At 43.3% G+C, this 21,963-nt stretch overlaps 5 protein-coding genes across 9 annotated transcripts; 2 read left to right on the top strand and 3 right to left on the bottom strand.

Moving 5' to 3' along the window:
- The first annotated feature begins 19 nt into the window (after positions 1–19).
- Positions 20–5,756, top strand: LOC108097084 (eukaryotic translation initiation factor 2 subunit 3). Of its 2 annotated transcripts, XM_017199142.2 has the most exons (5): positions 34–220; positions 769–943; positions 3,887–4,123; positions 4,326–5,199; positions 5,263–5,756. In XM_017199142.2, exons 1-5 carry the CDS (start codon positions 155–157, stop codon positions 5,336–5,338), a joined length of 1,428 nt encoding a protein of 475 aa, XP_017054631.1. In that variant the 5' UTR covers positions 34–154; the 3' UTR covers positions 5,339–5,756. The 2 variants fall into 2 exon arrangements, with proteins under 2 accessions (XP_017054622.1, XP_017054631.1); XM_017199133.2 differs by lacking the exons at positions 3,887–4,123; positions 4,326–5,199; positions 5,263–5,756 and adding an exon at positions 1,702–3,731 and having other exon boundaries at positions 20–220.
- LOC108097070 (ecdysone-induced protein 74EF-like) lies at positions 5,364–11,379 on the bottom strand. The gene is made up of 4 exons (XM_017199111.2): positions 11,271–11,379; positions 9,307–11,209; positions 8,183–9,135; positions 5,364–8,049 (listed from the first exon to the last, which is right to left on the bottom strand). Exons 1-4 carry the CDS (start codon positions 11,330–11,332, stop codon positions 7,971–7,973), a joined length of 2,997 nt encoding a protein of 998 aa, XP_017054600.1. The 5' UTR covers positions 11,333–11,379; the 3' UTR covers positions 5,364–7,970.
- A 31-nt stretch (positions 11,380–11,410) lies between these two features.
- LOC108097100 lies at positions 11,411–14,047 on the bottom strand. Its single transcript, XM_017199170.2, has 2 exons — positions 13,855–14,047; positions 11,411–11,685 (listed from the first exon to the last, which is right to left on the bottom strand). Exons 1-2 carry the CDS (start codon positions 13,895–13,897, stop codon positions 11,411–11,413), a joined length of 318 nt encoding a protein of 105 aa, XP_017054659.1. The 5' UTR covers positions 13,898–14,047.
- Positions 14,048–14,392: 345 nt separating this feature from the next.
- Positions 14,393–18,613, bottom strand: LOC108096282. Of its 3 annotated transcripts, none has more exons than XM_017197751.1 (9): positions 18,343–18,613; positions 18,176–18,280; positions 17,980–18,120; positions 17,821–17,917; positions 16,068–16,201; positions 15,740–15,880; positions 15,460–15,681; positions 14,983–15,327; positions 14,393–14,879 (listed from the first exon to the last, which is right to left on the bottom strand). In XM_017197751.1, the coding sequence occupies exons 1-9, from the start codon at positions 18,538–18,540 to the stop codon at positions 14,505–14,507; spliced, it is 1,758 nt and encodes a 585-aa protein (XP_017053240.1). In that variant the 5' UTR covers positions 18,541–18,613; the 3' UTR covers positions 14,393–14,504. The 3 variants fall into 3 exon arrangements, with proteins under 3 accessions (XP_017053240.1, XP_017053249.1, XP_017053257.1); XM_017197760.1 differs by having other exon boundaries at positions 18,460–18,612; XM_017197768.1 differs by lacking the exon at positions 18,343–18,613 and having other exon boundaries at positions 18,171–18,250.
- A 393-nt stretch (positions 18,614–19,006) lies between these two features.
- On the top strand, positions 19,007–21,295 carry LOC108098050 (probable tubulin polyglutamylase ttll-15). Of its 2 annotated transcripts, none has more exons than XM_017200737.1 (4): positions 19,007–19,171; positions 19,237–20,402; positions 20,456–20,669; positions 20,737–21,295. In XM_017200737.1, exons 1-4 carry the CDS (start codon positions 19,118–19,120, stop codon positions 20,848–20,850), a joined length of 1,548 nt encoding a protein of 515 aa, XP_017056226.1. In that variant the 5' UTR covers positions 19,007–19,117; the 3' UTR covers positions 20,851–21,295. The 2 variants fall into 2 exon arrangements, with proteins under 2 accessions (XP_017056226.1, XP_017056217.1); XM_017200728.1 differs by having other exon boundaries at positions 20,734–21,295.
- Positions 21,296–21,963: the final 668 nt, after the last annotated feature.

The raw sequence follows: 21,963 nt of genomic DNA, 5'->3' as shown, positions 1-21,963 counted from the left end.
ACGTGCGCCCGTCGTTTGCAACACTAGGCTGCTAGATTACTGCGCGTTTTCGGTCCTTTACAACACGCGCGGACAACATTTGATGCCGAGCTGTAATAGCTGAAAATTAATTTTATAATTTTGTATACGCATCGTTTTTAAAAACTCCAGCAACATGGCCACGGCTGAAGCCCAGATCGGTGTGAACAGGAATTTGCAGAAGCAGGACCTCAGCAACTTGGTAAGTATCCGAAAAAACGACAATCACCAGACGCCGCCTGTTTTTTCGCCTCTCCCTTCGTGAAAGTGTACGCGTCGTCATTATATGGAGCCGCTTCACGTGAAAACAGCGGGGTGCGGGACGCCAGGACGCGCCCAGATAGCCTCGAATAATCTGAAACCAGGTTTTCCAGGATATCTGACTGGGTTTTGCCAGGGCTAACAGCCTTTGTTGTGGGGGTGAGAAACTAAGAAAAATGCAGCACGTGGCGCTATATTAAGGTCTGTTTGGATTTTCCAAGGTTGCGGTCCTTCATATGGAATTATTATGTATCTAGGTAGGACCTAGAACGCATCAAGTAGCTCAGTCTCGCGAGTGTAGCCCAACTGTTGTCATCCATTTAGCTGATGCAATTCAACTCGCATTCTAACCTCAAAATCTACTGCTTTCCCATATACAGACATGCAGCTGAGGGGGGATGTTTTGTCAGGGGGTGTGGCGGTGGTAAACAAGATATTCCCTCTAAATACCACTTTTATTAATCGTTTTGCATTTGGCATCTTTTGCAGGACGTCTCCAAGCTTACGCCTCTTTCGCCGGAGGTCATCTCGCGACAGGCAACCATCAACATCGGCACCATTGGTCATGTGGCTCACGGCAAATCCACGGTGGTGAAGGCTATCTCCGGCGTGCAGACGGTGCGTTTCAAGAACGAACTGGAGCGCAACATCACAATCAAGCTGGGTGAGTGAGGGATCTTGTCCAAGGCAGTCATAGTCTGTGATGTATTTACGATTCTAGTTTAAGCTAGCTGTATTTTGACCTTCTTGCTCGCCTGTAAACCCGTAGCACCCTAAGAATCTATACCTCCTCGGCTGGCCGAAGATAACCAGCTGCCTCCCACGAATCCTGTTCAATCCTAAGAACCACTACTTAACCCCGTTCAGACGACGGCACACCGCGTACCCAACTCTGACGCTGCTTCGGATAGAGTTACTGTTGAAAAAGCGTTCTGCGAATGATAGTTATTGTACTTTCCACTTCTGCGTATTTTGTTTGGTTAAATTGCTGGATTAGCACGCGTTACCTTGCCTGTCAAGGTGTGTCGTCGCCTTAGTAGACTAAAAAGAAATAAATCTATTCGAAAAAGTTGACCTTTTTAAAAATAACACAAGGAATGTTTTCTCATCTGTGCGGTTATTTAAAAGTGGCTAGTAAACATACAAAATTCCTACGGAACTTTGTAATCTACGAGCTGGTTTTAGTAAGCAGGATGAAAAAACATTTCTCTTTCTTGTATTAAGAAAATTTTCCTGTTAGCTTAGTCTTGAATTTGTAACTTTGATTGATACGAATGATAATCCAGCAATTTAATTAATTGCCAATCTTTTCTTCTTTTTCCCTCCATCTCGGTTTTTTCGTTTTCTTCGTTTGCGACGCGTCCACAAAAAAACCTCAACCCACCACCCAATCCAAAAATGTCCAAAACTTGTCATTTGCAGAACGCTTAAGCGAAAAGAAAATCACAAAATTGTTGAGCTCCAAGAAGCAGCGACAGCAGTATGAGATCAAGCAACGTTCCTTCGTGCGGCAACTGGCCGAAAATCGGCGCCAAAGTCGGTTGCGGAAACTCGGCGCGATGTCAGTTCAATCCTCATTGCAAAACTTGGACAGACGCCTCAGTCATCGGAGCAGCAGCCAGGCCTCACTAAGTCCAAGCAACAGCAGCGGCTATGGAAGCGTTTTCGGCTGCGAAGATCATGACGTGTTCCAATTTCTAAGCCTTAAGGTATCCGAGAATCTAAAGCGTCGACGTAGCAACGGGATTAGCACACCGACTCCCAACTCCAAGCGGTCTAAGAACAACGAGGGAGTTATTGTCAAAAGGCCGCCCAAAGGTGAATACGTTGTTGAGCGGATCGAGTGCGTGGAAGTCGAACGGTACCAGCCTGTATTTTTTGTCAAATGGCTGGGATATCACGCCAGCAAAAACACCTGGGAGAGCCTTGACCACTTGGCCGACTGCGCTCAAATGGAAGAATTTGTAGAGCGGCACCACCAGCTTTACAAGCCATACATAGCTAAGGTAACCAGTGAGCTTGAGGAGCAACTGGCAACCTTACCGCTGATGGAAAACATAAGTGTAGCCGAGGTGGATGCCTATGATCCCCTTCCTCTGCAGCTTGACCTTATCCTGCTTGCTCAATACCGGGCGGCTAGCAGTCGCAGCCAAAAAGAACCGCAGAAAATTGGAGAACGAGCCTTGAGGAGTATGCAACTTAAGAGGGCTCACTCCACACGGCGCAAGCAGCTCCTTGACCTTGCCAAATTTGAGGAGCGCATGAATCAAGTTGAGCAGCCGTCGCCTCCGATACGAGTTGAGAACAACGTGGATCTGGAAACGATAGACAACAATTTTATGTACATTCAGAATAACATAATCGGCGAAGGAGTTCCCAAGCCAGAAGCGGGGATTCTGGGATGCAAGTGCGCAGACGAGAACGGAGTAGAAGGGTGCACCCCCTCTACGAAGTGCTGTGCCAAAATGGCCGGGGAGCTGTTCGCCTACGAGCGAAGCACACGGCGCTTGCGCCTGCGTCCGGGTAGTGCAATCTACGAGTGCAATAGTCGTTGCCCCTGCGATGAAAGCTGCTCCAACCGACTGGTGCAACACGGTCGTAAGATTCCGTTAGTGCTTTTCAAGACGAGCAACGGCAGTGGCTGGGGAGTGCGCACCCCAACTGCCCTGCGAAAGGGAGAGTTCGTGTGCGAGTACATCGGCGAGATCATCACCAGCGACGTGGCCAATGAGCGCGGAAAGGCGTACGACGACAATGGCAGGACGTACCTGTTCGACTTGGACTACAACACGGCCCAGGAGAGTGAGTTTACAATCGATGCGGCGAACTATGGCAACATTTCGCACTTTATCAACCACTCGTGCGATCCGAATCTTGCCGTGTTCCCCTGCTGGATTGAGCACCTGAACGTGGCTCTGCCGCATCTCGTGTTCTTTACGCTGCGTCCAATTAAGGCGGGCGAGGAGCTGAGCTTCGACTACATCCGTGCGGACAACGAGGATGTGCCCTACGAGAATCTCTCGACGGCTGCGCGTGTCGAGTGCCGCTGCGGAGCGGACAATTGCCGGAAGGTCCTCTTTTAAATATTCGCGGACTTTTTTTTTACATTTCCCTTTGAATTGCATTGACTTGAATTTTTTTTTAACACATTTGTTAATACTTGGCGCTTGCTGCCCAAATGTATGCTGATTTTAATTATTTATTTTATAATTGTTTGCACTGCCAAATGCGATTGTGGAAGAATTATGGATCTATGTGAAGTTTGATAAGGACTCGACTAGATAATTAAGTGCAAAGTTTATCTTAATTGTAAAGTAATTTTTATACATTTCCTTAATTGTATTATCGACTAGGTTACACTTGTGTTTTGACAAACTACTTTACAATGTGCTGAAATTATATACGGCATTTATGTATAACCGATTTCAAAATAAATATATTATGTGAATTAAGTGGTGTTACGTTTTTATTTTTGTTTGTTGCGATATTAAGGTTAATATACCTTTAAGGAACAAGTATTATAGTCACTTTTTTTTTTTAAAGCTAATCAAAACGCTTTGAAGAACCCACAGTTTTATGTCTGCAATTCCTATCGCTACTCTTTTAGGTTATGCCAACGCCAAAATCTACAAGTGCGACAATCCCAAGTGCCCGCGCCCGGCCAGTTTCGTATCGGATGCCTCGAGCAAGGACGACAGCTTGCCCTGCACCCGACTCAACTGCTCCGGAAACTTCAGATTGGTGCGACACGTGAGCTTCGTCGATTGCCCTGGTCACGACATTCTCATGGCTACCATGTTGAACGGCGCCGCCGTGATGGACGCTGCACTGCTGCTCATTGCTGGTGAGTGCCTCACATCAAACGAAAACAAACTTGTTAACTCGGAATATTTTTGTGTACTGTATTAACTCTTAACTATTGATAAACACAGAAAAGTTCCGAATAGGGTCGCTTTTTTTATGTGTGTACTTAATTAGGAATTCGAGTTTAAAAAGTTTGTAAACCTCAAGTGACATTTTCATTAATTACTCTGTTTCCCTTACAGGCAATGAATCCTGTCCACAACCGCAAACCTCAGAGCATTTGGCTGCCATTGAGATTATGAAGCTGAAACAGATTCTGATCTTACAAAACAAGATCGATTTGATCAAGGAGAGTCAGGCGAAGGAGCAGTACGAAGAGATCACCAAATTCGTCCAGGGCACCGTTGCTGAGGGCGCGCCGATAATCCCGATCTCGGCCCAGCTGAAGTACAATATCGATGTGCTCTGCGAGTACATCGTGAACAAGATTCCTGTGCCGCCGCGCGATTTCAACGCCCCGCCCCGTCTAATTGTCATCCGGTCTTTTGACGTTAACAAGCCAGGTTGCGAGGTGGCGGATCTGAAGGGCGGCGTTGCCGGCGGCTCCATCCTGAGTGGAGTGCTTAAGGTGGGCCAGGAGATCGAGGTGCGTCCGGGTGTCGTCACCAAGGACAGCGATGGCAACATTACCTGCCGCCCGATCTTCTCGCGCATCGTCTCGCTCTTTGCCGAGCAGAACGAGCTGCAATATGCCGTGCCCGGCGGTCTAATCGGTGTGGGCACCAAGATCGATCCCACGCTGTGCCGTGCCGATCGTTTGGTCGGTCAGGTGCTGGGTGCCGTTGGCCAGCTGCCGGACATCTACCAGGAGCTGGAAATCTCGTACTACCTGCTGCGTCGTCTTCTGGGTGTCCGTACCGATGGCGATAAGAAGGGAGCGCGAGTAGAGAAGCTGCAGAAGAACGAAATCTTGCTGGTGAACATCGGTTCCCTTAGCACCGGTGGCCGCATCTCGGCTACCAAGGGTGATTTGGCTAAGATTGTGCTTACGACGCCCGTGTGCACGGAGAAGGGCGAGAAGATTGCCCTCAGCAGACGTGTGGAGAACCACTGGCGGTGAGTCCAGCCCTTTAATAGTTTCACAAAAGTTTGCTTATATAACAAAATTTCCCATTTCAGTTTAATCGGCTGGGGACAGATCTTTGGGGGCAAGACAATCACACCCGTTTTGGACAGTCAGGTAGCAAAGAAGTAGAACTAAGTTAGGATTGGATTGGTTCTTCTTTTAGCAACAACGCCAGCGACAGCAGTAGCAGCATCATCTTTATTAGGCCTCTTCGACCTGCTCCTCCTTCCATCCTCCCCGTGTCCGTTGATCAAACCGAAACAAAAAAAAATAACTACCAACAAAAAATACATACCTAACTTAATTTATTGAATTTTGTTTTCGAGTATGTATATAAAAAGAAAACACACGTTTCGCTTGCGAGAGTTGTGCAACTATAGCAGAATCAGGCATTACAGAAACAACTAATAGGATATACCTTACATATTATATTAACTAAAGGAAAATCTGATACATCGTAAAATTGTTTTTATGATTTAAATACAAAAGAAAAACGAAACGAAAAAAACAAACTAATTGTATTGCATTTTTACAATTAAAACCTTAACAACTGACTTATTATTTTGGGAGCTTTGGAAAGAAAGTAAAATTATAAAAATCGGGCGGCGAAAATCTCTTTCAAGATACGTAACAACTTTAAGTCGGGGAAAAGAAATGTTTCCCAGGAAGTAGAGACAAACACAGATTAAGTTTTCATTATAGACCAATTTATTTTTCCACTTTTAGTTCAATTAAATTTAAATAGTTACAATACGATGTTTGTTCAATAACACATTGATAATCGTAATATTTGGTTTAAGCAATTATTCATACAAATCTCAATATCGTTTTTGAAACACGATTGCCGTCGTAACCGATTATACTTAACCAGTATCCGACATCGACATCAATTGTGTTGAATAATTTTTGAAACGGTTTGGTTTTTTTCGATTTGGTAAATTTGTTTTAACTATCGCACACTAGATTAATTTTAATTTATTTTTTATCGTTCTGTAATTTTAAACTACTATTACCAAGTATTTTATTTGTTAATTTAATATTTGGTTTCTTGAGACTTCGTTTAATAGTAAATATAGCTTATTGAATAAAAATTCGTACTTAGCCGTGATGTACATATGTTGTTTTGGTTTTGCTGTTGAAACTAAATTTTGATAAATGACTCACTAATAAGTATATTTGAAAAACGTTTGATTTTATTAGTTAATACTATTGAGTAATTTCTGTAATACTTGTAATTTCAGTTTGCTAAATTACTACCCCGATTTCGGGGGACACGATTGCGTTGTGGTCAGTACACGCTTTGAGCATTTGATAACAGAGTCGAGTCTTCGTTGAACTTACAATTTCCGAACTTAGGCAATAAATTGTACAATTCGGTATATAGCTATTTTGAGCATCCGTTGAACACAATATAGTTTTCAGGTCTGAGATCGATTACAACCAAAAGCGGAACAAGAACCGTATTCAAAAGTTTTCGCCATCATCTTGTCATCCGAAGTGAGTGGGGGAAGTTACCTAAATTAGATCCGAACTAAGACTAAGGCAAATCAGGAGAATGGTAGTTGGTATTTGGGTATCTTTGGCTTTCGTCTAAGTGAAGCTTCGACTAATTGCTTGCTGGCTTAGTATGATTACGACTAGTTTTGCAAATTGATCAAATCAAACAATTCATATTCCCATTACATTCTGGGTCTCTGCTCTTCTACCTGTATTCCATATACATATAATTATATTGTGCTCGTATCGTTGGCATTAGACTGTCTAGGACCCGCCCGATTCAAGAAGCAAACGAAAGTTATTCTCTAGCAAGTCCTTCGTTATCGATCAAGAAACCGTCTAATGTCTATTAAACCCCACACAAAAACGACTTGGAAACGATTTCTTACTTCTATATACTGACGTAGTTTCATTGTATATGGTACATTCATTTGAGTTGGTTGGGAACAGAAGGTTTAAATTTAGAAGTAAGAAGAGCATTTATCTGGATCCCGAAATTTCAATAAAGCTGGATTGGAATGGCATGAGCTTTGAATTCAAATTCGTATCCTACGGTTTCCACTATATGCATATGTATATGTCAATTGGTTTATCGTAGAGTTCCATATGTGCAATGTTTGTGCATTTTTGGGAGTGAGCAGCGGGGAATACCTTGAATTTTGGTCAGCTTCTTTTACTTATTTTATAAAAATTGTAATTTCGTACACTCATTATTTAGATATTACATACATACACAATTATTGACAGTTAACGTTGGCAAAATGGCAGATGGCAGTAGGGTTTGACATCTTAATGATCAATTTCATATATGCTAAGTATTTAACAGTTTCGCTAATATCCTCATAATGCATTGATTATAATTGATTTCTTGCCCGGCCTAACTCGCTTAGCCTATCGTTTCGTATATAGTATAGTACAGATTTTTCAATTACATACATACAGAGATATACAGGTGCATAACAAACACGCAGATTTACATGCCGCTGTTGGATTGAGTATCGTTCTGGTTATATCTAACAATCAGTTGGTTACCATCTACACATATTTAGTGACATATTTTTAGGTCGATTAAATTACGCCTAATACGGCTATATACAGGATCTATTGCTCGTTGCAGCAGCAATCGGTTGGGCACCTAATTTTCGATCTTCTCAACTTGATTTGCCTTTCGGGGCGGGGAGTAGTGTGGTTTTCGGAGCCTGCATTTTCTTCAGGATGCTCTTCTGGCCGGGGATCGGGCATCTTAAAGAAAATGGCTTAAATCTCATTCGTTAACGTCCTCGTCCGACGAACTGGCAGCGGGAATCGTCGAGAACTGCCACTTCTCCCGGTTGTTATTCTTGCTGAGGGTTAAGAGAAGTTAGGTAAGTTATTGATTTTACTACTTAATTTCTTCATAACTTTTAGGAACAAGGCAGATTTCTGCAAAAGCCAAAGTGTACAAGCACTACTTCAACTAGTTCTAAACCTACTCACCCGTGTTTTTTGGCATTGCTGGGCAGTGTGTGCGAGCTGCGGTAGTAGCTGTCCATCGGTTCCTCCTTGGTCTCCTCCAGAGACTTACGCTGCAGCGTCATCGTCTCCTGGGGCGACGTCGAGGATCCCCCTGCCCCGCTCATCTCCGCATCCAAGAAGTACTTGGCACTCTGCGCTATCTTGCAGTTCTCGCATTCACTAAGGTAGTCATCGTCCAGGCTGGTGTCGTTGGGCAGGAAGTGCTCCTTGGGATTCAGGCAGTTCTTCGACGTGGTGCAGACGGGCAGCTGCTTGCTGGGTGATCGACCGCTGGCTCCTCCGGCGTTGGACTTCGTCGACATCGGATAACTGGGCATCTGGCAGTGGGCAATGGCCAGACTGGTGGCAGTTCCTCCCCCTCCTCCTCCCGATCCCGATCCAGTGTCCCGCTTCACGCGCAATATCTTCGGCAGAGTGGTGCTCTTGGCCGGACCACCTCCCTGACCACTCGCAGTGTTGCTCTCCACCGGCGGAATGCTGATCACCGAGGGCACTTTGCTGACCACACTGTTGATTGTGCTGTTCAGTGACACCTTGCCGCTGATGTGCTTGGGCAGGGTATAGGTCACGTGGTTGGCCAGCGGATAGAAGGTGCTCGAGTTGATCTTGCCGCTGGCCAACTTTTCGCTGGCCGATCCTGCGGCCGGACTCGCCGGTGGAAGGGTCAACGAAGGCGTCTGCTCCTTGCGCTGGCCGCTCGACGTTGGCTTGCTCAGCGTGTAGATCGTGGCCACGGCGCCGGACGAGCAGGAGGAGGAGGATGTGCTGACCACGGTGGCGCTCTTTAAATTCGTTAGGCTTTTGTAGAGTTTCGGTGGTAAAGTCGGATTGCTCGGATCGGTCTGCTGCTGCTGATGTTGCTGGTTAAAGAAATGTTGCTGCTGTTTCTGCGTCAAACTCAAGTAGGCATCAACCTGGAAAAGATCGTGGGATTAGCACAGTCGTCAGGGAAATGGAAATCGAGGAATGAAACCAACAGATGACAACCATAAAAAACCAATCAAGTCCTTCTCCAATTTCGCATTCGATCTCATTCCCCGGCGTGTCAAGCTCTCACAAAGGGATTACTTACATTTCGAACTCACCTTTCGATTCAAGTAGGCGTTGGAGAGGGAATCGCCACCGCTGCCGCTGGACACACTGCGCACACCACTACCTCCTCCCCCGCCGCTGGAGCTCCTGCCCCGTTCCGCGGAATTGCTGGAGGATCGCTTCTGCACGCGTCCCAGGACAATTGGCGGGGCGGACACCTCTTCGGGATGTTGCAGCGGGGGCGGTGGAATGATGGCTGACACATTGACCCCGCCCCCGGTTCCGGCATGCGAATGATGCGTCTCATCGCCCACCTGCTTCGAGATGGTTGCTATCTTGGGTTCGTGGCCACACCCACTTCGCCTCAGAGTTCCCCCACCCGAAGCCGCAGCCGTAATCAGATCCTGTGCCTGTTGCTGCAGATTCGTCGAGGACTTGGCCCGCTGTCCATAGGACAAGGTGGCCGCATGTCGAACTCCACCGGTGGCCGCAGCTCCTGGTGACAGTGAGCAGGTGGGCGTAGATGTGCTGCTGCTCGACGTGTTCCCAGCAAACAATTTGCCCGCTCCGCTCAGGAAGGCGTTCGCATTGGCCGTGCTGCCCATGTAGGACATGGGCACATGCTGGATGGGGCACTGGCACATGGGCTTCTTGCTGGCCTGCTGCTTCTCGCCGGTGGAGGTGGCACTATTGCTGGTCTTCGGCTTCACCTGGAGTGGATCGGCCACGGCGAAGTAGCGCGGAATGGTGCGATGATAGCGCCTAGAACTGGAGGGTGTTTTGCTCATCTGCTGCTGCTGCTGCTGTTGTTGTTGCTGCTGCTGCTGCTGGCTGTTCTTCAGTGTTCCGTGCAGAGGCATTTGTGTGGTCTGGGTCACCGAATCCGCAGTGCTGCAGGCGGGCGCCGACGAGATTGTGGCAATCTCCAGGGGTTGCATCAACTCCATCGCCGGCGAAGAAATGGCTGCCAAGAGATGTTGCTGTTGCTGCTGGTGCTGCAACACCTGTGAGTGAGTGGGCGTGGCCAGAAGCTCTCCGCTGCTTGCTGGCAGGGAATGATAGCTGGCTGCGCTGGCACTGGCATTGATCTCCACATCCGCTACGGTGAGATATTGCTGCTGTTGCTGTTGCGGCAGCTGGTGCAGCAGCTCCTGCGATCCCCGCGGCGTTGTCCTGCGGCCTGTCGTATACGCCGCCGAACTGGAACTGGCGGCCGCAGTGGTCACACTGGCACTAATGTTCAGGTGGCAGTTCTTGTAGCTACACTCCGCCGAGGCCGGCGGCTTTGGCATGGTCTGCAGGCAGATGGAACCACTGCTCACCGGAGGCTGAACAAGATGTTGTTGCTGCTGCTGATGCTGCTGCTGTTGCTGCTGCTCCAGGCTCAGCTGGTGATCGCTTTGCAGGCTGTAAGGCGGCTGGTGATTCTCCCCGGTGGCTATGGTGGTCACTCCTCCACTGTTAATGTTGATATTGATCAGGTTGGTGGTGCTCTGGGTGTACTGGTTGGACTGGGGCAGCACTGAAGCCGTGGCATGTGGATGCGGATGGGCCACCAGTTGTTGGCTGTACGGTTGGTGGTGCTGCTGCGGTTGGGTGTGCAACTGCAACGTGTGCTGCTGCAAGTGCTGGTGGGCCTGCACCTGAGCTTGAATCTGCTGCTGCTGTTGGGCCTGCGCTTGGGCTTGAGCCTGTGCCTGGGCCTGGGCCACCGCCTGTTGTTGCTGCTGACTGACGGTGGCCACCGCTCGTTGGGAACTGGCTGGCAGACTCACTGTGCACTGGGCACTCAAGGCCTCGGCCTGGGAAATGGCCACCGCCTCCTCGTAGGGCGGAGGAGCCTCACCTCGCGGAAAATGTGGCTTCCATAAAGGATAATGGGTTGCGGCTCCGCCATAAGAGTAATCAATGGCACTCAGATTGCCTTCCATGTAGCCCATGTTCCCGGCTATATACCTGCAATAAATTAATGGACGTTAGAGGATCAAAGGAGGGGAAGACTTTAAAACACACTCACCCTATGCTGCCAACAATGCTTCGTTGATCTTCCGCGTTTTGCCGATTCTCCCGCGCTCGCATTTTCCGCTGTCTCAGCCGATTCACCAGGAAGAAAAGGAGTGATAGGGATAGCGTGGCCGTGATGCCACTGGCCACCAGTCAAATGCCAAAGTCAGTGCTCCCATCGCTGAACTGGTCGTCCAGGCAGATCACCTCGCAGCAGTTGTTGCCACTACCAACGGTTTGGAAGGACTTGCATTTGCTAAACGCCTCACAGAGTACCATCTTGCAGGCCTTGGGCAACCCGCTGTCGCAGATGCAGAGGCGGCAAGAGTCGGGACCTGGCATATAGTGCATTCCCGTCTCGTACATTTTCCCATTGTAATCCCGGCAAGACCCACCTGGGATCATGCTTGAGCTCACCGCGTTTCCATCTGTGGAACGTTGAAGAATTGAATAATAAGTAATGTGAATATGTGACTCTTAACAAATAATATGCCCTTGTTAAATTATAATATATAAAATCCTTAAAATTCTTTTAATTCTTCTTCTTAACATTTTCGCGATTTGAAGTTCCCTAAGAATTCTTAAGGAGTCACCCAAAATTGCATTCTATAATTGTTGACGTTGTTAAGGAACTTTTAACAACGACTTAAAAATGTTCTAGTTTTGTTATTATTTGGATAAAGACTATGTTTTTTTAATATACCCTACTAAGATTTTTGTCAATAGAGAACTGGATTAATACAAAGTTCGACAGCTTTACAGTGCTATATAAATAAAAATTGTTTAGATCAGTATTTTCCAAAGTGTGGGTCGCGACCCACTGGTGGGTCGCGGGTAGATTTTTGGTGGGTACTAATGGTCATATAGATCTTGCAATTTTTTGTGTAGATGGGTCGCGGTCCCAAAAAGTTTGGGAAACACTGGTTTAGATTTCAAATGTCACTGCCAAATTTTAAAGCATACTTTTTGGTTGTATTTAGACAAATTTAAAATGTGTTTTGTTAAACATGAATTGAAAAATAATAAAAAGTTGGATGCTTGTAATTGCATTTTTTATTTTAAAAATATGTGTAGAGTTGTGCATAAGCTTTTAAGAGTGTTCAATTTAATTGAAATTTGTTATTTTTCCTGTGGCTAACTGAATATGTAAGGACCTTGTACTTTTAAACATACATACAATTGTATTTACATAGCATCCATTCGTATATACATATATGCACCTATAATGCACACTCGATGCTAGCTGAATTCTTTATTTTGACACACTTGACCAACTTTCGCCTTTGCTGATTTAACATTGCGCCACCAAATCGCACATTCACACACACACACATATATCCAAGTGCAGCAGGTGCTGTAAATTCTCTCTGCAGGGAGAGATTTGGTCCAAAAAAAGGATTCGAGGACGGGCAAGAAAGGACCACAATATTTATCACTTGAATGAAATTAAATGCAAACGCATAACATTTTCGACATCATTTAAATGCTAAACAGCAAAAGGAAATTCAAATTAAAAACAAATATACATGCACACTCCCACACACACACATATATACATATTGTATAGGTACATGCGTGTGCAGCAGGAAAGCGAATTTCTGGGCAGGAAAGGCACGAACGAAAATGGCAAACAGGCGTGCGTTACGCCCCCGCAACAAAAAAAAGTGGAAAATATCACATACAAAAAAAGTTTGCCTTTTATTCGAGAGTTTCCAAGTGAAACTCTTGTCCGAGTGTGTATGTGTGTGCGATAAATACATACACGCAAGTCAAACACACACCCAGTTCACACCCATACAGAGCAGGCGAGTATACATGCAAAAAATAAACACCATACGCACACACCCCCAAACAGCCGCCCACCAGCCAACATAGAGCCAAACTTGCATGGTTGTGTGTATGTCACACACAGGGGAAAATGCTTTAAATCTAATCGCAATGCGCAGGACAACTAGTTTTAACTTTAAAATAACTTTTCTCAACCGCTTGATCCTCATACGCCCGCCCCAAATATCGGGGTCTTAACAATCATACACAGTTTAAAAGTTTAAAGAAATAAAATGTTTTTAAATATGATTTTAAAAATGTTATAAGTCAAAAGATAGTTTTGATTTCGTTGCAGTCAAAGTTTTCATTGTATTAAAAAATAATTTCTCTCTGTGCAGAGCAAAGCGAAATTTTGCAGGCCACTTCCTTCGTATTGCCATTTCCATTTCCCCACCCAGAAAACCGTTATGCCCCCTTTTTGCTCTCTCTCTCTCTGTTTCTGCTTGTGTACTGCTAAGAAAAAGAGCGAGCTTTTGAGCTGGTGTTGGTGAGCCCTGTCAAAGTGTGTGTGTGCCCCGTGTCCCATAAATTGTGAACTGTGTGGCCATGGACCATATTTCCAATTATCGCTGAAGGAGCCAAGCAATCGAAATTGATTTTGCCTGAAAAACCTTGCGTTTTTCACTCTCAAGGAGTTTATCACCAATTAATTTGGATCTTATTACCTATAACCAGGTTATGGGGCTCAATTTGCATGTGCCTTTATTTGTGTGTGTGCGTGTATGTGTATCAAATTTTTCACACCAGTTTTTCCCACTGAGAACCATTACCTTTGGCATTTCCAATGAACGCAAGCAATGCCAAAAAATACATATTGCCCACGTTAGTTAGCACTTAACACGCCACAATTAATTGAAACTTGCTAGTTTTGTCACACAACTTTTATCCAAGTATTTTCAACAGTTTTTTGCGAACGTTCGAGCAATACCAACAACCACCGACGACGACGAACCGAACGGGAGTTTTCGCACAGACGTTACGCACCAGGGTTGGCAACATCGATACCGTTATCGTGCCAGCCTGCAAGGAACTAGTGCCAGGGCTGGTTTATGTGGCAGGTGAACCGTTTGTTTTAAAATTGTAATGACCTCTTTAGACTATTTTTGAATAACGTCAATAAGTTTAACTTCCAAGGGCCTTGCCTAAGGTTTCTCGCAGCATATTTTTAAGCCACAATTAAAAAACATTGAGTGCTTTTCTGGGCTAAATAAATACTACTTATGCTATTAATGTGCGAGTAATTTGAATCCATTAAAAATTAGTGAGCTTGGTAAGCGACAAATGGTAAGGTAATAAAAACACATTAGGTCTCGATTTTGAAAGGACTTTGACACATTTTCAAGTTAAACCAAAAGTATCTTCGGAACGTGATTCTTCTGCTTAACTGGAAAATGTGAAAGCCGCAGTTTAATATTAAAAATTAATCAGCATCCTCTGATGATTCCGCAATTCTACAAATAATTGGAATGTCATTAACATGGGTACTGTCGTTATCGGAAGGCTTTAAACTTTCGCGAATAAAATCGTTTTTGAATTTTTTCCATTCACAAGCTTTAAGATAGTGCTCGAACAGTGCTTCCCTCGATGGAATCATGCAGTCTATATAGAGCAGCCTCCTCTCCCAGATATTTCCGGGATTTTGCTTTTTCTCCAGCAGAAAAAACCTGGGAAGTATAAGGCACTGAACCGTGGTTCTTGCCATTACCACTCGGTGCTCCATTTTCTCTCCCAGGCCGAAAATTCCTCCAAATGTTAAGGAACCGACATCGATGAAATGGCTTTCGACAACTGGGTTCTGAAACGAGAATCTTAAAATAGTAAAAAAAAGTTTTGAAGAGTTAACGTGTTTTAAAACGTATAAGTAATTTTCTGAGTCTTGACTAATTCTGCAGACTTACGGTTGCTTCATCACTACTCGAGGAAAAACTAGAAAGTGAATCAAAGTCATGTTGATCAATTTCATAATTTTCACTACCAATAGAATTAGGTCTAAAAGGCTTTATAACCGCAATGGACAAGATGTCTGAATCAGATGAATTGATTTCAATCCCATTTAAATCTTCGCACATCTCCCAAAAATCCTCATAAACGTCTTCTTCTATAAATTTATCATCATCTTCAGAAAAAATCGAAATCTTTGATTTCACAGTTGTGCGGCGAAATGTGAAATGCGTCTTTTGTACCGGGACTGGTTTAATTAAATCGCAGATATTTTCTATATCTCTTAGTTTCATTTTACGCATCTAGGATAAATTGTATATTAATAAATTTTAAAAAATCAAGGGTCTTTCAGTAGTTCTAAGCTATACAATTTTTTTTTTTAATCTATATTAAATAGTAATCATTACAGAATTTTTTATTAAAAGCAGGCTTACCGTGCGATTAAGTGTTCTACTAGGGTTATTTTCCTTGGAGCTAGAACTAGAACTAGAACTAGAACTTTGCACTAGCTCGGCTATATCAATTTTTGAATCATTTTGGGTCTTGGGATTGGGATTGACGTACGTGGATCTAACTCCTTGTTTGAACATCATCGAGACATTGCCTTCGCCCGCTGGCATGAGTTGAAAATCCTTTTTTCCTTTTTTAACACTGGTCTAAAAAATAGCAAAAACTATTATATCAAAAGAAATCACCTATGAATTATGAACTTACCTTTATATTTAGGCATTGAAGAATCAGACATTCTCCACTGAGCACAAAGTGAACATTTGTCGTGGATCCAATGTCTTCGCAGAAAATGGTTTGTAACGGCTCAAACTGCTTTAGTTTTCCGAATCGGCACGCTTCTATAATCTAATTAAAATGTATTTAAATTGGCATGCGTTGTTGGTTAATTTTACGAAATAAAAATTAAAATATAAGTAAGCCCGCATCAGCTTAGAGGTGACCCTTAAAAGGCATCACATAAAACAAAGTAGCAAGTTCAAAGTAGTAGATTAGAATAAGAAGGGAAACAAACCAAGTGTAAAGCATTACCCACCTGATCATCATCGAGGAAATCAAAGTAGTCCAGTGCCTTGAGGGCACGCTTCTTCTCGTCCCAAATCTTCGTCATGAATGGCCCAAGAATCGCAAAAAAGTCATAGTCGAATAGTACCAGCAGCTCGCAGTAAGCTGCAAAGCGAAGCGTTCAATAGTTACTGCCAACTTCCTCGAATCGGGCCCATCGGTATTGGCCCGTACTCCAAGGAGCAGTGGCAAGTACTGGTGCTGGTGCTGGTTCTGGTGGCGTGCATCTGTTTTTGAAAGATTGCCAGCACGAGGAGTAACAGGCACAACAGGCCAAAAATCAAGCCACACCAACGTACATCGTATAAATGCGCCAAAGGAAGGCGGGTGTTGTTTTGGGCCAACCTATATTCGGCCGGAATACCCGGCGATTCTCGGGGAGCTGGCACGTGACGGACTCGGGCGGAGGGTATTTTGTTATTCATTTTGATTGAATCGAATTAGGACTTAACGTTTGTTTATTGCTGATTAAATTGGTGGGTACAGGCAATCGCAAATGAAGCAACAAAATCCCAATAAACACAATCGTACGTATCGCGTGCTTCAGCTATGTATTTCCCATTTATTTTGACATGAGCCGCAAATGTTGCAGTTTACCCAATTCATTTGCTTATCATCTTTAAGTGCGATACAATTGTCAAAATAACGGACGACTTATTTTACGACAATTTTTCAAATTCTTTGAAAATGTTTTTAAAGCGAATTCTCAGTTCAAGTGCAGGTCAAAGCTGATAAGATTAATTTTCTAAGAACTGGGCTTAAAAAAAATGCGGCTATCACTGGTAATAAAAGCAACTTGAAAATAATAATTCAATGAGCCGAAGTTTATATGTACACCCTTGCAGTCATCACAATTATAAAGCATAATGCATAAAGGCTAAACAACATCGATGTAATGCCTATTATTTGTCCATATTTTCATATTTTCATATTTTTTTTTTCCTATGTCGGCTATATACTATTCTCCTTCGATTTTTATGACATTTAATTCAATTATTAATTTATATAAAATCAATGAAACAAAATTTCTATAAGTGGCGTGCCACTTAAAAATCTTATTAAATACAAAAGAGATAGGCTTAGAACAAGTGAACTTTTCTTAATTTTCAGCAAACCTAATTTTTGGAAATTTCGTAAAGGGTAGTAACATGAAAATTTTAAAAAATCGTCCAAAAAATAAAAACTTAGAATTAGGATACACACTTTGAGAGGCACGCCACTTCAAAATCTGTTTAAATTTAGAAAAGATATGGACTTGGAATTAGTGAATTTTGGTCCATTTTCAGCAAACTCAACTTTTTGGATTTTTTGTCCTGGTGAAACCCACATGGGTCAGCCTAGGCCGCGAACGGAGACACAGCGTTGGATACTTTATTTAATAATAGTTAATTGACCATACTCGCATCTAAGACTTGTAGGACGTGGATTGTCCCAAAATGTATACTTATACTGTAAGCCTTTCATTGATTTAATATAAATTTTCACGACCTTATATGATATAGATACATATATACTTTTGGTAAAGTTTCATCAAGATAGTTTTAGGCTCTCAGTCTCAAGTTTCAGACGTTTACAGACGGACAGACGTATTACGATTCAGATCGTGATGCTGATCAAGAATATATATACTTATAGGGTCTAAAGTGTCTCCTTCACTTAGAATTTAATACCCCCTTTAATGGTATAATAAAACAAAATAAGACGAATGTTCTGTTTATGCTTACTTGCTGCTCTAAAAGTGTGTTTTCTATCGAAACCTTCTAAAAGCTCTACGTATCCCATCATGTCTCCAGGACCAAGAACGGCTTTGAACTCCTCTTGCTTTAAAATTAAAGGAATATCAGAAGGATTGTTTAAAGAAAATCAATATTTTGAGTCAATACTTCGTCGTCCTCTTTAAGCATGTGTACTTCCCCTGTTAACACAAAAAACACGGTTATGGGAATATCAGATTGCCTTATTATAATGCGGCCCGCATCAACGGACATTATGCGAATCAATGGAACTAAGCGAGCTCGCATTTTCTAAAATATAAATCGGTAATGATTTATGATACCATTTTATCTGAGCTTACCTTACTGGAGTAAATTGGGATAGACACATTAACTTAGCAAGCAGCGTACACAATTTCATTCTCTCCGGAATTGTTCGTATCACATGGGGAGTGCGAATTAAGGCTCTATCCTGTAATACATAGTTACATTATATTTAATTTATATCCATTTTGGGTAAGTTGTTTTAATAACCGATGCGCTAAGGAAGCCTGTTCTGGGTTTAGCCCGAACCCGAGTAGATATATTTTTCATAACGTTTGAAGAAATCTTTAGCTCCTCGTTATCTTTCCACGGATCATTAAAGCTTACTAGGCGAACCACTTTTTTGAACATTATCTTGAGAGCCTGGATTCTCTTGGCCTCTGCGGTGTCCCTAAAACGCTTGTGCATCTTAACAAGTGTACAAAAATATATGAAAAACACAAAGTGTAACCAAACAAAAAGTATTTTAAATGTTTTTTTGTGACATTATTTCAAATTAATTTTGAAAATCTTAGTGTCGAGCTCTAAGCCAGAATGATGATTTAGAATAAAATAATTATTAAATACACTTCCAGCTTTTTTAATCGTTTACTTACTTTGCATCTACCCTTTTATCAGAAATTCAATTTTGAAACTCCCGCCAAGAAAGGGAAATTCTGTAACAGCTGAATATTGGTGCTTTACTTTGAATGGCAAAAGAGGAATTTTATTTTGGTTTCAATTTAATGTGTGTTTCTGTTAACATTTTATATTATAACAAGTAAGAAATAAAATTTTACTTAAAAACAACTAATAATTTGTAATATTATTACAATAATTTTTGGAAGAAGCAGTTATCGAACCATTATCGATTACAGTTCAGAATTTGAAAAGGAAACTAGTTCATGAATCAGTTATAGTCTTTTGTTGCTTTTGTTTTTATTTAGTCGTTGTTTTAAAAAAGTTGCTTGAACTGTAAGTTTAAAATAGCACTTCTAGACTTAGTATGGATGCAACTGTGGAGGAAAATGCGCCTAGTCAAACGAAATCCGAATGCAAAGTAGGTACTTCTATAAATAGTGGCTTTCCCATTGTTGAGAAACGGAAAACTTTCTCTTTTTTTAGTTGGCCAAATCGGAGGAGGCCGAGAAGCCCTCGAACAGCATTGGACTGATACCAATTATGATATTCCTGGCAGCCACGGTAACCACAGCGGTAGTGGTGGAACTCCTGCCTCATGCCAGCAAAGTTTTTCCCTGGATTCCTACAGATTCCTCTGAAGATCAACAGCAGCCGCCGCCCACTTACGCGATCTTTGGACGGAGTCCCACGGAGGAGCACCTCGTGCACGTGGTAAATGTGTTGGATAAATTCGGATACCAAAGAGTGGGAGTCAACGAGAGCTGGAATCTGTTGTGGGCCCACGATTACCCTTTTCTCACAATCCCAAGCCTTAAGAATCTCGGTCAGCATCAAGTGGTTAACCACTTTCCGGGATGTGGCTACCTCACCAACAAAGTCGATTTGTGTACCACCCAGCTGCCCTTTCTGCCGCGTGCCTTTCGACTGCCGGCGGAGAGGGAGGAGTTCCTGGACTATGCCAGGGACAATCCTGAAGCTCTTTTCGTTCAGAAGCACAACGAACACCGGCACATAAAGGTGCGAGCACCGACAGACATTGCTTTTGGATCCAATGATTCGTTTGTCCAAGAGTTTGTCCAGCGACCCTTCCTGGTGGATGGTCACAAGTTCGATATTGGAGTTTACGTGGTCATCACCTCGGTGAATCCCTTACGAGTTTACATCTATACGGGCGACGTTCTGTTTCGCTACTGCCCCGTGAAGTACCATCCTTTTGATCCCGAGAATGTGGACAAATACATCGTGGGAGATGATTACCTGCCCACCTGGGAGGTTCCTTCGCTGCGAAAATACTACAATCGTTTTGGCGGCAGCATGCGCACTGTTTTCGAGGCCTATGTCAGAGATCACGGCAAGGAACCATCAAAAATATGGCCTCAGGTGGAGCACATTATCCGCACAACAATAGCGTCAAAAGAAAAGGACATCGTGAGCATTTTGCGCTCCTACAAGACCCACAACTTCTTTGATCTGATGCGATTCGATCTATTTATTGACGAAGACCTGAAGGTCTTCCTCATGGAGGCAAACATGTCTCCCAATCTTTCTTCAGCCCATTTCAAGCCCAACTCGCTTTTGTATGAGCAAGTACTGTACAGTGTGTTTAATCTTGTAGGAATTCGCCCATTCACTGCTACAAGTAGAACTTCGTAAGTAATTATAATTTTCCCTCTTGATATAAAATAACAATATTTAATTCAAGGTTTGCTGAGAGCAGCGAAATGATCACAGCCGATAAAAACTTGGCTACTGATTTAAACAAATGCGCAGCTTACGATTGTGATAAATCCTGCAACAAGGAGGAGTGTGATCTGTGCCTACAATGCCTCAGTGGATCGGAGTACAAGATGCTGCAGCAAGCTCATCAGGAGCACTTGCATCGCGTGGACATGAAGCGCATTTTTCCTCAACCGATTGTAAGTAGAAAGTTCGAATCAAATCAAATCAATATCATAACCGTATATATCTTTTTTTGTGCAGCAGGATCTTAAAATCTTTAACCTTGTCGAGGAAACCACTAACATGTCGAAGAAAAATGCTTGGATGACCCGTTGGTTCTATAACAAATGCCAATTTGATGCTGCCTGGTGCAACTAGATAATTTAACTTAATAACCTCTTAGGCCCAGCATTAGTTAATTGGCCATCGATTGTACTTAGTTCAAAACTTACAGAACCACCTTGTTGGCATAATGTTTTTTATGGCCATACAGTCAGTAGTATTCAAAGGCAAATTATAGTGCTTTAAGCTAGAGCCTGTTTTGCTCTTAGGTGCTTTTTATTAACAACGAAAACATGTACAAATTAGAAAGGCCGTCCTTAATTGGATTCGAATTCGTTTCTTCAGAATACCTTAAGCAGAAAAAGCTATAATTTATTAAAGGTAAATAAAACAAATGACAATATTGTAATTACAAATTTAAAAACATGATTTTCATGAAGTGAAATTAAAATAATTTAAATTTAAGAAACTATGCCTTCCTTCTTTTGAAAAAGACCATGTGATCATAAATAAAAAATAATGTTATGTGAATGTCAATGAATTGTCCCTTAGCATTTTAGGAACTACATACGTATGAACATACCTCTAATTTCGTCTGCCAAATAACGTATTGCTAATGGTCAAACCCGTTCGTTGCGGCAGGTCATTGTCCATTTTGCCCGAGACAAGAGGGTCCGATTCCCGGGCCGCAGTTGTCGCCAGCGTCCTCGGCCATAATGCCTACCTATAGTTGCCAATATCGACTGGCGACATTGGCCGAACGAACAGAACGTTAAAGCGATGCCGGCTCATTGGTGCAGTGCCTGTGCCTGTGCCAGTGCGATGCCTATGCGATGGCCCGGCGTACACTTATTGCAAACCGATAAGACGCGAGATATGTCAATGTCAACATAAACATAAGCAGCGGAATAAATACACATGGGCAGTGGCAATCAAAGCCGCTCTTCTCGCGGGGAATCGCGACCTCGTCGCAACCCGGGCCATAATCGGAGCTACACGAGGAAATGTCAGGTTTGATAAAATATTGGCCGGCACACATTCTTACTCAGAGCTGAAGAGCTGCAGACCTGAAGAGCCCGAGAGTCCGAGCGTTCGATAGTCGAGTCCAGAGAATAGATGGATGGATGGGTGGACAGACGGAGGGACTTCGAAGCGAGTCCCCGTCCCCAAGTCGCTGAGCTGTGAGCCGTGTTGAGCTGAGCTGAGCTG

This window comes from Drosophila ficusphila, unplaced genomic scaffold (genome assembly GCF_018152265.1).
Source record: "Drosophila ficusphila isolate 14025-0441.05 unplaced genomic scaffold, ASM1815226v1 contig_791, whole genome shotgun sequence".
In the NCBI taxonomy this organism is placed as follows: Eukaryota; Metazoa; Arthropoda; class Insecta; order Diptera; family Drosophilidae; genus Drosophila; species Drosophila ficusphila.
The sequence above is the reverse complement of the archived record's forward strand: the minus strand, read 5'-3'. Positions and strand labels throughout refer to the sequence as shown.